Below are 16,062 nucleotides of genomic sequence, written 5' to 3' on the forward strand. Positions count from 1 at the left end.
GAAATTTTAATAGTTAACCAGCCTGCCACCACTTGTGTTCTTAGGTCCATCTTAAGAACCATTCTTTTATGTTAGATAAATAAAGGTATTCACAGTACTTATCTGAAATGATCACCTGACAATCACAGTTTAAGAAATGGTGCCTTAAATGGAATAGTAACATACTTCTTTGAATCTAGAAGGCGCACTATTCTACTTGTCTTATTATGACATTCTAAAATAAATCAAGTTTTATTGTCCTTTACCTGTTGCCGGATTGATGCTCGCTGCAATGTGAAAGTGACACAGTGCATTTGCATGGTGAGAAATGTGTCTTTGAACTTCATGTGTTGCCGTCTGGTCAGGCATTAATTCAGCGTGAGTTACAAGAATAGAAGATCTCCTTTGTCCTTTTCTTAAATTTTTCAAATGGTGAATAGTCTAAAATAGAACAAAAGTATTCATTCATTCACTGCCACCAGGGTTATCATTAGGGCTCACTGCCTGCATGATGAATCCACTGCTCCTAGTGATCATTTTTCCTTTTACTAGATAAGACAGACAGAAATTGAGAGGAGATAGGAAAACAGACAGGGAGAGAAAAGAAGAGACACTTGGCAGACCTGCTTCACCACTTCTGAAGCTCCCCCTGCCCCCTTGCAGGCAGCTATGGTTCAAATGCAAATCCTTGTATATGATACGTGTGTTCAACAGGGTGCACCACCACTACCACCCCTTCTTTTTTTAATAGAATAGAGAGAAATTGAGAGAAGGGGGTGATTAAGAGATACCTGAAGCATTTGGTTCACTACTCATGAAGCTTCCACCCTGCAGGTGGTGGCTGGAGGCTTGAACCCAAGTCCTTATACATGGTAACATGTGTGTTCAACCAGGTGACCTCCATAAGGGCCCCAGAAAAACAATTATTAAATCCCACTATGGAAGGTCTAATAAATGCCAGTCAAAGTACTTTTGACTATGAACAATCTTCCAATTTTCTCTAAAAGAAAACTTTCTTAATTGCAATAGAGTAATTCTGGGGCGGAGCTACAAGCAGCAGATCACTTTCTCTCCTCTCCTCTCCTCTCCCAGGTCAACTAGGAATACCAAAGGAGACCACCTGGGACCGAAACAAGACAGGACTAGAATGACCACAGGAACCCAGTAAATCACCCGTGAGTACAAACACATGTGGCTGGTGACAGAGAGGAGAGAGGAGCGTAAGGAGAGATTAAGTGACTGCTAACAGTCCAGCAGTTTATCAGTTGAGACACCACCTCCAGTCAGCTCCACTAACAAGGGGACAGCTGAAGGAAGGAGAGGACTCCCCAGAGACTCACCAACTGCAACTCTGAGTCTCAATTGCTACTACCCTCAGAATCTGGAGCAGCAACAGGGAGGGACACCAGGGGACAGAGATCTAACCGGGAAACTCAGGAGAAGACCTATACCTCGGTGGCATAGCTGAGGGGCTGTGAAAGTCTCTTCGCATAACCACTGGATTATCTCTGCCACACCCTGCTTTATCTCTTGGTCAGGAGTCAGTGATTAAGCTAAGAAGCCTATTGATAGTTTAAAAGCCCTCAGGCTCCCATAGCCTACATGGAAGAAAAAAAAAAAGAAAGAGGCTTTTAAACCACTGAGCTCCAACTCAGGGATTGAAATAACTATTAACTTCCACCACTGTGAACCCTTTAATTAACTTACTTAGACACAAGTCAATCCAAGCAATACTGATCAATAATTTGAAAAGTACTGATAAAGGGAACTCATAACATAATATATAAAATGGTTAAAACAACAAGAAAAAATACTGGAGAATCAAACCAGGACAAGAGCCCAGCTAAAAGTCCTCCAGAGGGTGAAGCACAAAACGAGTTCTGTCGGGCTGAGCTTCATTGATGGGAGACAGACGATGGCATACTATCCAACAGAGTTCAACATCCAAACATTAGCTAAGGAAATAATAACAGGAGTGAGTAAAGAATTTGAAAAATTATAATCAGAAATGCAGGAACAACAAATGAGAATATGGAAGAAAATTCTAATTATCTCATGGTTATTAGAGAGCTGAAAGCTGAAATCACTGAGCTAAGAAGGCAACTAGCTGAACAAGCTAAAACAGTATCAGTGCAGGGTAACAAAATAGATGAACTCCAGAAAGCAGTAGAGGGCAGAGGGAATAGAATGTATGAGGCTAAAGACAGAATTAGCAAGATTGAGGATGAATTAGAGACAACTAAAAAAGAAGTAAGAGATCTCAAAAAGAGATTAAGAGATGCTGAAAACAACAACAGAGTCCTATGGGATGACTTCAAAAGAAACAATATACGCATTATTGGCATACCAGAGGAAGAAAGAGAAGGAGAGGAAGAAAGCATTCTCCAGGCCATAATAGCTGAAAATTCCTCTAGTCTAGACAACATCAAAGACATAAAGATTCAAGAAGCCCAGAGGGTCCCAAACAGGATTAACCCAGACCTAAAGACACCAAGACATGTCATACTTAGAATGGAAAGGAATAAGGATAAAAAAAGGATCCTGAAGGCTGCAAGAGAAAAACAAAGAGTCACCTACAAAGGAAAACCCATAAGATTAGCAGCAGACTTCTCCATACAAACACTACAGGCCAGAAGAGAATGGCAAGATATCGATCGAGTGCTCAATGAGAAAGGCTTTCAGCCAAGAATACTATATCCTGCTAGACTGTCATTCAGACTAGATGGAAGCATCAAAACCTTCTCATACAAGCAACAGTTGAAGGAAGCAACCATCACCAAGCCTGCCCTGAAAGAAGTTCTGAAAGGTCTCCTATAAACAACCAGACCACCACAAATAGAACATATATCAAAACACTCTAAAACTCTACAAGAATGGCGTTAAAATATCTTCAATCTTTGATATCAATAAATGTCAATGGCCTGAATTCACCTATTAAAAGACACAGAGTAGGAAGATGGATCAGAAAACACAACCCAACAATATGTTGTCTACAGGAAACCCACCTAACTCAGCAAGACAAACACAGACTTAAAGTGAAAGGATGGAAAACTATCATACAAGCCAATGGCCCACAAAAAAGGGCAGGAACAGCTATTCTCATATCTGACATGATAGACTTTAAAATAGATAAGATTAAAAAAGATAGGAATGGACACTACTTAATGCTCAGAGGATCAGTCAATCAAGAGGACTTAACACTTATTAATATCTATGCACCCAATGAGAAGCCATCTAAATACATCAAACTTCTACTGAAAGAGCTACAGCAATATATTAACAGTAACACAATCATAGTAGGGGAATTCAACACCCCACTCTGTCAACTTGACAGATCATCCAGGCAGAAAATCAGTAAAGACATAAGGGAGCTAAATGAAGAGATAGATAAACTATAACTATTGGACATTTTCAGAGTCATTCATCCCAAGAAACTGGAATACACATTTTACTCAAATACACATGGGTCATTCTCAAGGATAGACCATATGTTAGGCCACAAAGACAGCATCAGCAAATTCAAGAGCATTGAAATCATCCGAAGCATCTTCTCAGACCACAGTGGAATGAAACTAACACTTAACAATCAACAAAAGATTAGTAATAGTCTCAAAATGTGGAAGCTCAACAGTACACTTCTTAACAACTTCTGGGTCAAAGAGGAAATCAAGGAAGAAATCAAAATGTTTCGAGAGTTCAATGAAAATGAAGACACAAGCTATCAAAATATTTGGGACACAGCTAAAGCTGTCCTAAGAGGGAAGTTCATAGCTATACAAGCACACATTGGGAAACAAGAAAAAGCACAAATAAACAGCCTGATTGCACATCTTAAAGACCTAGAAGAAGAACAACAAAGGAATCCTAAAGCAATCAGAAGGACAGAAATCACTAAAGTTAGGGCAGAAATAAATAACATTGAGAATAGGAAAACCATACAAAAGATCAACAAAAGTAAATGTTGGTTCTTCGAAAGAGTGAACAAAATCGACAAACCTTTAGCCAGACTCACAAAACAAAAAAGGGAGAAGACCCAAATAAATCGGATAGTAAATGAAAGAGGAGATATCACAACAGACACCGCAGAAATTCAACATATCACGCGAGGCTTATATGAACAATTATATGCCACCAAGCTAGAGAACCTGGAAGAAATGGATGATTTCCTAGATACCTACCAACTTCCAAAACTAAGTCAAGAGGAAGTGGATAACATGAACAGGCCCATCACAGCTAATGAAATTGAAACAGTTATCAAAAACCTTCCCAAGAATAAGAGTCCTGGACCAGATGGTTTTACAAATGAATTCTACAAAACCTTCAAAGAAGAACTAATACCTCTACTTTTAAAAGTCTTCCAGAAGACTGAAGACACTGGAATACTCCCTGCCAGCTTCTATGAAGCCAACATCACCCTGATACCAAAAGCAGACAGGGACACAACCAAAAAAGAAAACTACAGACCAATATCTCTGATGAACATAGATGCTAAAATACTGAACAAAATTCTAGCCAACCGGATACAGCAGTGTATCAAAAAGATTGTTCATCATGACCAAGTGGGGTTTATCCCAGGCATGCAAGGTTGGTTTAATATACGTAAATCAATCAATGTGATCCACCACATCAACAAAAGCAAGACCAAAAACCACATGGTCATATCAATAGATGCAGAGAAAGCCTTTGACAAAATACAACATCCCTTTATGATCAAAACACCACAAAAAATGGGAATAGATGGTAAATTCCTCAAGATAGTGGAGTCTATATATAGCAAACCTACAGCCAACAACATACTCAATGGTGAAAAACTGGAAGCATTTCCACTCAGATCAAGTACTAGACAGGGCTGCCCACTGTCACCATTACTACTCAACATAGTGTTGGAAGTTCTTGCCATAGCAATCAGGCAGGAGCAAGGAATTAAAGGGATACAGACTGGAAGAGAAGAAGTCAAACTCTCCTTATTTGCAGATGACATGATAGTATACATAGAAAAACCTAAGGAATACAGCAAGAAGCTTTTGGAAATCATCAGGCAATACAGTAATGTGTCAGGCTATAAAATTAACATTCAAAAGTCAGTGGCATTCCTCTATGCAAACACTAAGCTAGAAGAAATTGAAATCCAGAAATCAATTCCTTTTACTATAGCAACAAAAACAATAAAATATCTAGGAGTAAATCTAACCAAGGAAGTGAAAGACTTGTATACTGAAAATTATGAGTCACTACTCAAAGAAATTGAAAAAGACACAAAGAAGTGGAAAGATATTCCATGTTCATGGGTTGGAAGAATTAACATCATCAAAATGAATATAGTACCCAGAGCCATCTACAGATTTAATGCTATCCCCATCAAGATCCCAAGCACATTTTTTAGGAGAATAGAAAAAATGCTACAAATGTTTATCTGAAACCAGAAAAGTCTAGAATTGCCAAAACAATCTTGAGAAAAAAGAACAGAACCAGAGGCATCACACTCCCAGATCTCAAACTGTATTATAGGGCCATTGTCATCAAAACTGCTTGATACTAGAACATGAACAGACACACTTACCAGTGGAATAGAATTGAGAGCCCAGAAATGAGGCCCCATACCTATGGACATCTAATCTTTGACAAAGGGGCCCAGACTATTACATGGGGAAAGCAGAGTCTCTTCAACAAATGGTGTTGGAAACAATGGGTTGAAACATGCAGAAGAATGAAACTGAATCACTGTATTTCACCAAATACAAAAGTAAATTCCAAGTGGATCAAGGACTTGGATGTTAGATCACAAACTATCAAATACTTAGATGAAAATATTGGTAGAACTCTTTTCCGCATAAATTTTAAAGACATTTTCAATGAAACGAATCCAATTACAAAGAAGACTAAGACAAGTATAAACCTATGGGACTACATCAAATTATAAAGCTTTTTCACAGCAAAAGAAACCACTACCCAAACCAAGAAACCCCTCACAGAATGGGAGAAGATCTTTACATGCCATACATCAGATAAGAGTTTAATAACCAACATATATAAAGAGCTTGCCAGACTCAACAACAAGACAACAAATAACCCCATCCAAAAATGGGGGGAGGACTTGGACAGAATATTCACCACAGAAGAGATCCAAAAGGCCGAGAAACACATGAAAAAATGCTCCAAGTCTCTGATTGTCAGAGAAATGCAAATCAAGACAACAATGAGATACCACTTCACTCCTGTGAGAATGTCATACATCAGAAAAGGTAACAGTAGCAAATGCTGGAGAGGGTGTGGGGTCAAAGGAACCCTCCTGCACTGCTGGTGGGAATGTCAACTGGTCCAACCTCTGTGGAGAACAGTCTGGAGAACTCTTGGAAGGCTAGAAATGGACCTACCCTATGGTCCTGCAATTCCTCTCCTGGGGATATATCCTAAGGAACCCAACACATCCATCCAAAAAGATCTGTGTACACATATGTTCTTGGCAGCACAATTTGTAATAGCCAAAACCTGGAAGCAACCCAGGTGTCCAACAACAGATGAGTGGTTGAGCAAGTTGTGGTCTATATACACAATGGAATACTACTCAGCTGTAAAAAATGGTGACTTCACCATTTTCAGCCGATCTTGGATGGACCTTGAAAAAATCATGTTGAATGAAATAAGTCAGAAACAGAAGGATGAATATGGGATGATCTCACTCTCAGGCTGAAGTTGAAAAACAAGATCAGAAAAGAAAACACAAGTAGAACCTGAAATGGAATTGGCGTATTGCGCCAAAGTAAAAGACTCTGGGGTGGGTGGGTGGGGAGAATACAGGTCCATGAAGGATGATGAATGACATAGTGGGGGTTGTATTGTTAAATGGGAATCTGGGGAATTATGCATGTACAAACTATTGTATTTACTGTTGAATGTAAAACATTAATTCCCCAATAAATAAATTATAAAAAAAGAATAATTCTGAACATATTTTTTCATAATCTCTGTAAGTTTTATAGTTCAAAGGGGACAATAATTGCTCTCAAAAATTTATTTATGATGTCTAAAAATGTTCCTATTAAAATAAGGAATTCACACTCTTGTTTATTTATTTTTTTTCCAAGCTATCCCAGGACTAAGATGAAATCGCTTCACAGCACTTCTTTACTCTGAAACCTATCCCACACTTAGCACCATGCTTTATATTAATTTCTCATTCTTTTCCTTTTCCTTTATTCCCACATTCAACTTAAAAATAAAAATATGTAGTGTCCTCTCTATCCTGTTTCCATAAAAGCAGCAGTCGGTGCTTCCCTTCAGTTTCCACAGCCCTTATCTCTTTTCATGTGGGAACAATGTTGATGCCATGGTGTGCCCTCTGTTTCTGGTGTCCTTGAATGGACTCCAGAACTAGCTAACAGTGTTAAAAAGGGTTTGGGGGCTGGAGAGAATAAAACAGTTATGCAAAAGACTTTCATGCCTGAAGTTCTAAGGTCCCAAATTCAATCCCCAGTATTACCATAAACCAGAGCTCAGCAGTGTTCTGGTAGAAAATTAGGCCTGGGAGGTAGATAACAATGGTTATGCAAAGAGAGTTTCATGCCTAAGGCTCCATAGTCCCAGGTTCAATTCTCCTGCACCACCATAAACAAGGCTCCATTTTCTTAAAATCACTTGATCGTGATTGGCCCCCTCGATTCAGTTTGCAAATAGCAAGCGTTCTAGGGGGCTAAAGGAGCCATTTGAAGACAGTCTGAATCTCGGCTTTTGCTTTCAAACCGCTACAGGTCATACCCTGCACTCCACCGTGAGGAGCCGGTCCTGCTCACAGGAGAAAAAAGAGGTAACCAAGCAATGCTCTGGTTAAAAAAAAAAAAAAAAAAAAAAAAGGCTTAGAGTTGGGCCTATTAGAAAGGATATAAAAACAAAAGATATCTCATAAGTAAGACAATGTGTCTTTCTTTTTCTATTAAAAAATTTTAATACCAACTAATGACATTATTAATTATGACATTAACAAAGATTTATGATATCACTATTATATATGTCTGCTTGTTTTTGCTTTTGTTTTTCCCAGGGCACTGTTCAGCTCTGGCTGATGGGGGGGGGGGGCTGTGTGTGTTAAACCTGGGAACTGAGAGCCTCCAAGTCTTTGCATAACCATTATGCGGATCTCCCCCAGCCTGTAAGTGTTTACTTGTATTTTGGTTTTCATTTCATATAGGAGTTGGTAATTCAATATAATGTTATATTAGTCTATATATAAATTATTATAAACATTTAATAAACTAAGTACTTTGTCCCACTAATTTTCAGTCAATATCAAGTGCTAAAATTTGTGTTTAGTTTCACTAACTCTGAAAATGCTGAAATCCTGTATTAACTGCATATAAAGAATCAAACTATCAGAGTAATTCTGTTTCTCTTTTTTTATTTTTTTCACTTTTGATGCCCTTGTTGTTGTTGTTGTTGTTATTGTTATTACTATCACTGGATAGGAGAGAGAGAAATGAAGAGAGGAAGACAGAGAGGGGGAGAGAAAGACTCCTGCAGACCTGCTTCACTGCCTGTGAAGTGAACCCCCTGCAGGTGGGAAGCCAGGGGCTCGAACTAGGACCCTTATGCCAGTCCTTGAGCTTCACGCCCTGTGGGCTTAACCCGCTGTGCCACCGCCCGGCTCCCAGTAATTCTGTTTCTATGTAACTTTTTTTTTTTCATCAGATCATTACTACTCAGTGCTGGTTTATGAAAGGTGCTGGGGATTAAACCCAGGACCTCAGAGCCCCAGGCATGAAAGTCTTTTTCTGCAACCCCTGTGCTTTCTCTTCAGCCCCTGAAACTTTTTTTCACTGAAACTTTTTAATAACATTTTTAGCTCATCAAATCTCAAAAAAAAATTTCTTCCAGATAAGAGCAGAGCCATTTTGGCTATGCAGCCATTAAGCTATTATTGCACATGTATAATGTAAAACAGTATAATTAGGGCCCTGGGAGAAGACACAGCAGGACATGCATGCAAGAGGTCCCAGGTTCAATCCTCTGTATCACCAGCAACCAGAGTGGGGGCTTTGGTTTAAAAAATTTTTTTTATTTATGATCAATAGTGTAAGAAAATGTTTATAACACAAATATACAATACAGGTTATAAAGCATAATGTGTTATTATTTAGATCTTGTAAAAAAAAAATACAGCTATACTCCTACACCCTTTATTGAAATACTGAGGTTGTAAAATTCATATACTTTCTTTTCCTTAAGCTGATTTCACAATATGCATATTTTTTACACACAAAAAAAAATCACAAGAAAATCTGTAATATAGGTTACTATAATAAATTTCTGGTTATCTTACATAATGTACATGTCTCATTATAGTCCTTAATCATAATGAGCACAGTAGGTTATAGTATGCCATAAGTAAACTAATTTCTTCAAAGTAGTTTATTTCATATAAATTATAGTTAAATAAAGAGATGTTTATTTAGTGCATTGGTTGATTTTGGGGGTTCTATATTTATTTTAATGAGAGACACACACACACACAGCACTGCCTAGCTTATGTTGGTACTGGGGACTGAACCTGAGACCTCTGAGCCTCAGGCATGAGAGTCTTGACAAAACTATTATGCTATCTTCCCAGCCCTCCATGTTCATTTGAACACAACACAGCTCTGGCCTGTGGTGGTGCCAGGGATTGAACTTGTGACCGCTGGTGCCTCAGGCATGAGCATCTGCTGCTTAAAACACTATGTGTTTCTCCTTAGTCCTTACATTACAGCTAAAGTTGGAAGAGTCATATCACTTTCAAAACATCAAACCATAGAAATTTTTTTTTACAACTTAATCATTTTTTTAAATTTATTTCTTTATTGGGGAATTAATGTTTTACATTCAACAGTAAATACAATAGTTTGTACATGCATAATATTCCCCAGATTCCCATTTAACAATACAACCCCCACTATGTCATTTATCATCCTTCATGGACCTGTATTCTCCCCACCCACCCACCCCAGAGTCTTTTACTTTGGCGCAATACGCCAATTCCATTTCAGGTTCTACTTGTGTTTTCTTTTCTGATCTTGTTTTTCAACTTCAGCCTGAGAGTGAGATCATCCCATATTCATCCTTCTGTTTCTGACTTATTTCATTCAACATGATTTTTTCAAGGTCCATCCAAGATCGGCTGAAAATGGTGAAGTCACCATTTTTTACAGCTGAGTAGTATTCCATTGTGTATATAGACCACAACTTGCTCAACCACTCATCTGTTGTTGGACACCTGGGTTGCTTCCAGGTTTTGGCTATTACAAATTGTGCTGCCAAGAACATATGTGTACACAGATCTTTTTGGATGGATGTGTTGGGTTCCTTAGGATATATCCCCAGGAGAGGAATTGCAGGACCATAGGGTAGGTCCATTTCTAGCCTTCCAAGAGTTCTCCAGACTGTTCTCCACAGAGGCTGGACCAATTTGCATTCCCACCAGCAGTGCAGGAGGGTTCCTTTGACCCCACACCCTCTCCAGCATTTGCTACTGTTACCTTTTCTGATGTATGACATTCTCACAGGAGTGAAGTGATATCTCATTGTTGTCTTGATTTGCATTTCTCTGACAATCAGAGACTTGGAGCATTTTTTCATGTGTTTCTCGGCCTTTTGGATCTCTTCTGTGGTGAATATTCTGTCCAAGTCCTCCCCCCATTTTTGGATGGGGTTATTTGTTGTCTTGTTGTTGAGTCTGGCAAGCTCTTTATATATGTTGGTTATTAAACTCTTATCTGATGTATGGCATGTAAAGATCTTCTCCCATTCTGTGAGGGGTCTCTTGATTTGGGTGGTGGTTTCTTTTGCTGTGAAGAAGCTTTTTAATTTGATGTAGTCCCATAGGTTTATACTTGCCTTAGTCTTCCTTGTAATTGGATTCGTTTCATTGAAAATGTCTTTAAAATTTATGCGGAAAAAAGTTCTTCCAATATTTTCCTCTAAGTATCTGATAGTTTCTGGTCTAACATCCAAGTCCTTGATCCACTTGGAATTTACTTTTGTATTTGGTGAAATACAGTGATTCAGTTTCATTCTTCTGCATGTTTCAACCCATTGTTTCCAACACCATTTGTTGAAGAGACTCTGCTTTCCCCATGTAATAGTCTGGGCCCCTTTGTCAAAGATTAGATTAGCCTCATTTCTGGGCTCTCAATTCTATTCCACTGGTAAGTGTGTCTGTTCATGTTCCAGTACCAAGCAGTTTTGATGACAATGGCTCTATAATACAGTTCAAGATCTGGGAGTGTGATGCCTCTGGTTCTGTTCTTTTTTCTCAAGATTGTTTTGGCAATTCTAGACTTTTCTGGTTCCAGATAAACATTTGTAGCATTTTTTCTATTCTCCTAAAAAATGTGCTTGGGATCTTGATGGGGATAGCATTAAATCTGTAGATGGCTCTGGGTACTATATTCATTTTGATGATGTTAATTCTTCCAACCCATGAACATGGAATATCTTTCCACTTCTTTGTGTCTTTTTCAATTTCTTTGAGTAGTGACTCATAATTTTCAGTATACAAGTCTTTCACTTCCTTGGTTAGATTTACTCCTAGATATTTTATTGTTTTTGTTGCTATAGTAAAAGGAACTGATTTCTGGATTTCAATTTCTTCTAGCTTAGTGTTTGCATAGAGGAATGCCACTGACTTTTGAATGTTAATTTTATAGCCTGACACCTTACTGTATTGCCTGATGATTTCCAAAAGCTTCTTGCTGTATTCCTTAGGTTTTTCTATGTATACTATCATGTCATCTGCAAATAAGGAGAGTTTGACTTCTTCTCTTCCAGTCTGTATCCCTTTAATTCCTTGCTCCTGCCTGATTAAACCATAGAAATTTTAAAGCAACTGTATGCATTCACTTGTATCTAGTATCACTCTTTATTCTTTCTAAAGATTTACTATGTATTTGTGGGGGGCAGATGGAGAATAAGAGCATCATTCTGGAACATGTGATGTCAGGGATCAATCTCAGGACCTCATGCTTGAGAGCCCACTGATTTAACCACTGTGCCACCTCTTGAGCCACCTGTCATTATTCTTAAAGATCAAGATAGTCACTTTTAATTAAAACAAGGTACAATTAAATTTTACTTTATATATTTATTACAACTATGTCAAGGACCACTACATACTTCACTAGTCAAAATTGCTCATTCATACAGATTCCCACATTCAACATATAAAACAAGAGAATTAAAAGTTCTTACTTATTTAGACTATCAAGACATATCTGCTATCACTTCTATCTAAATTTGGTTTCTAAGTTGCATATAACTGGTCATCTGGTGAGAATTCTTTATCATTAATTTCATTGTACATATCATGCATATTATGTATCTTAGCTGATGAATTTCTACCGGGTACACATCTTTTCAAAATTAATTGGCCATCATAAGTAAAGCTATACCTCCAGAGCATGTTGTATTCTGTCTTTGTGTCTTCCCGTCTGAGAAAGGTTGCCGGCAATGCTGGAAGTGGTGGTCTCACAAATCTGCTCACCCAAAAGGCAGTCTTCTGGTAACAATGTCTCCGCCCAGAGTCGGCAGACGCCATCATGGCAGGAAGTTAATAACACATTACAGACTGAACCTCTAATGACAGAGATAAATAAGCAGAGGTTACTACTGACACCATGCCATCAGTTAAGTAAAGCTTATTAGCATCTCATTCTTTGTGTATGAGAATGACAAGTGTGAAGTTAATAGTGTGATCTCTTTGTGGTTATTTTTTCCAATAACAGTAATGGATTTCCACTGATTATGTCACATGCTCACCAAATTCTATTTCTGTTGATCTCTAAAAGGGAGTAGGCTGGATACAGAGTTATAATCAGTTACCACAACACAGGAACACACCAACTGAACCTTCATTCATTAAAATCATGTTTTGAACAGCTCAGTTAGATGACAAAGTAGTATGCTTCCAGTTGCTTTGTAAATTACACTGTATAAACTGTTTAGAAATTACATCGTCTGGAGAAATATTAATTAATCAAAGGGCTCAAAACTATTATACAGTATCACTGCAGATAGCATAGGGACTAGGAAATGGTCTTGACAAAGGAAACAAATTAATACCAGACTGTGCAGGCTTGAAAATTGAAAACTAGGCTTGGTGTGATACTGCTATCTTCTTTTAAAAAAAGCAGAAGAAATCCTGATCTTTGTGAGCTGAAGAATTCCCACAATAAAAGATCACATGTGTAATTAACATTTTGGCAATAGTTGAAGCATTTGTATCCTCCTTTTAAAAACAAAGTTACAAGTTGGTAAACAAAGTTTTATAGTAAAACTTTGCATAAGATCATCCAATATTTGTCCTTCTCTTTTTGGTTTATCTCACTTAACATGCTCCAAGTTCCATCCAAGATGAGACAAAGAAGACTGAATTTCACAGCTGGATATTATTCCATCATGTATCTATACCAGAACTTTTTTTTTTTTTTGCCAGCAGGGTTATCACTGAGGCTCAGTGCTGACTCCAGCAACCATTTTTCCCCATTTTATTTGATAGGACAGGGAGAAATTGAGACAGAGAGGAAGAGAGACAGAGAGGAAGAAAGAAAAGAGACATACCTGCAGCACTGTTTCACTGCTCCTAAGGCTTGCCCTTGCAGGTGAGGACTGGGGGGCTTGAACTTGGGTCCTAGAGCATAATAATGTGTGCGCTGGACCAGATATCTTAGTCACTCATCTATCACTGGGCATGTGTTAACAACTGCAGTGTAAACCATTAACCATCACCCCTATAAGTGATCTTAAAAAATCATCTTTCCTGGGGGTCGGGCGGTGGCGCAGTGGGTTAAGCGCATGTGGCGCAAAGCGCAGGAACCGGCGTAGGGATCCCGGTTCGAGCCCCCGGCTCCCCACTTGCAGGGGAGTCGCTTCACAGGCGGTGAAGCAGGTCTGCAGGTGTCTATCTTTCTCTCCCCTTCTCTGTCTTCCCCTCCTCTCTCCATTTCTCTCTGTCCTATCCAACAACGAATTGCGTCAACAAGGGCAATAATAATAACCACAACGAAGCTACAACAAGGGCAACAAAAGGGGGGGAAAAATGGCCTCCAGGAGTGGTGGATTCATGGTGCAGGCACCAAGCCCAGCAATAACCATGGAGGAGGAAAAAAAAAAATCATCTTTCCTTTAAAAAAAAGTTTACATAGGATCGACTTAGCCCAAAGAAAAACTCTGAAGATATTTCCTTTCATTTTTACACCAGAGCACTGCTCAGCTCTGGTTTATGGTGGTGCATGGGACTGAACCTGGGACTTCAGAGCCTCAGGCTTGAGAGTCTCTTTGCTGTCTTCCCTGTCATAAACATTATGCTGTCTACCCTGCCCCCAGATATTTCCAATTGGCTCGGTAACAGGCAGAATGAACCTTTCAGATTTGAATAGTGCGTAATGCCCCATGTCATTTACTGAGCACCTCTGTGTTGAGTTTTATTTCCCATCAGGTCTAATCAGGTCCCATATAAATTTAGTAGACAAAATAACCCTTCCTCAAGAATACAGTTACTTTTATATTTACTTATTTATTGGACAGAGACAGAAGTTGGCAGTGCTGCCTAACTGCTGGCAAAGCTTCCCCCTGCAGCTGGAGACTGGGAGCTTGAACCAGAGTCCTTGAGTCCTTGACTATGTGCATTCAACCAAGTGCACCACCTCCCAGTCCCTAAGTACAGATTTCTAAGCAAGCTTTTACAGAACTGTGTATATAACCCAGAAATCACTTGAATGGGTTGTTTTACAGCTTATTTCATCTTAATGCTTTCAAGAGATGCTGTTAACAATGAAAACTGTCTTATCATAAGTCCCTCAAAAATGTTCTGTTGCTATCTCTCAGTAGGAAAAGTCCAGACATAGTCAACTGACAGTCTTTGCCGCAATATATACTGTAGACAGTTTCTCACTATGTTTTGCTTCTGCTCATTAAGTACTTCTCTGTTACTTGTAAACATTTCCTTTGCAGAACCTTCTACGGCTGCCACTTCTACTAACAACAGATTACTATAAACTAGCATTGACTGCAAACATTCTCTGCACAGTGGTCAGTACTAAGCAATCAAATGCACTTTTATGTTCTAGCCCCAAGTCCATGAAGTAGGTGCCATGACCATCTCCATTCTATACAGAAAAAAACCAAGGAATCAAAAGTTAAGTAATTAGTCAAAACTGCCACCATGTCAGTGCAGTAAAGAGATCCCTGATCCTCTTCTTTCTGTAGACATATTAAGCACACTGAGGGCTGGGGAGATAGCTTAATGGTTATGCACAAAGGTTTTCATGCCTGAGGCACCAAAGGTCCCAAGTTCAATCTCCAGATCCACCATAAACCAGAGATGAGCAATGCTCTGCTAAAAAATACACACACACACACACACACACACACACACACACACACCAAGCACATGAGTGAAGTTATGTAGTTACGTGACACTAACCTGGGCATGTACTTGCTAGTTTTTCTCCATGAAAAACCTGTCACAGCTCGGGGATGTGCCAAATAAACGAAGGAAAACTGGGTAGCCGCCTGTCTCTTTTTCACTTCATGATGATTCTGAGGTATAATTGAAGACTTCCAGCCAGTCATAGGATACCAGACTTTCAAAAGACAATCATCCTGCAAAAATAGAGAAATAGAAATTACTGTGCAATATTTAAGTGGCTTGAAGACCCTTTAATATTTAAGTGGTTTGAAGACCCTTTAAAATTTAAGCTGCATTGGTGTGCTGCACCAAAGTAAAGGACTTTGGGCCAGGGAGAAGCATTCAGATCCTGGAGCATGATGGCAGAGAAGCACCTAGATGGGGGGTTAGAGTGTTATGTGGAAATGTTACACTAAACAACTATAATTTACTGTCAACTGTAAACCATTAATCCCCCCTCTAAATAAAGGAAATTTTTTTTAAAAATTAAGCTGCAAGAATGGGGGGAGAAAGCATAATCATTATGCAAAAAAGATTCTCATGCCCAAGACTCCAAGGTTTCAAGTTCAATCCCCTGCAACTCCATAAGCAAGAACGGAACAATGTGCTGGTTAAATAAAAATTAAAAATTGAAATAAAAAGTTAAGCCA

At 38.8% G+C, this 16,062-nt stretch overlaps 1 protein-coding gene across 4 annotated transcripts in view; it reads right to left on the reverse strand.

The window, feature by feature from the left end:
- DMXL2 (Dmx like 2) overlaps positions 1–15,602 on the reverse strand; it is a 99,533-nt gene extending 83,931 nt beyond the window's left edge. For all 4 annotated transcript variants that reach the window (XM_060174672.1, XM_060174670.1, XM_060174671.1 and 1 more), the window contains exons 1-3: positions 15,428–15,602; positions 12,396–12,579; positions 246–420 (exon numbers count right to left, since the gene is read on the reverse strand). In XM_060174672.1, the coding sequence (XP_060030655.1) occupies positions 246–420; positions 12,396–12,579; positions 15,428–15,576 (508 nt within the window). In that variant the 5' untranslated portion in view covers positions 15,577–15,602. The remainder of the gene's footprint in view (positions 1–245; positions 421–12,395; positions 12,580–15,427) is intronic.
- Positions 15,603–16,062: the final 460 nt, after the last annotated feature.

Source organism: Erinaceus europaeus, chromosome 16 (assembly GCF_950295315.1).
Source record: "Erinaceus europaeus chromosome 16, mEriEur2.1, whole genome shotgun sequence".
In the NCBI taxonomy this organism is placed as follows: Eukaryota; Metazoa; Chordata; class Mammalia; order Eulipotyphla; family Erinaceidae; genus Erinaceus; species Erinaceus europaeus.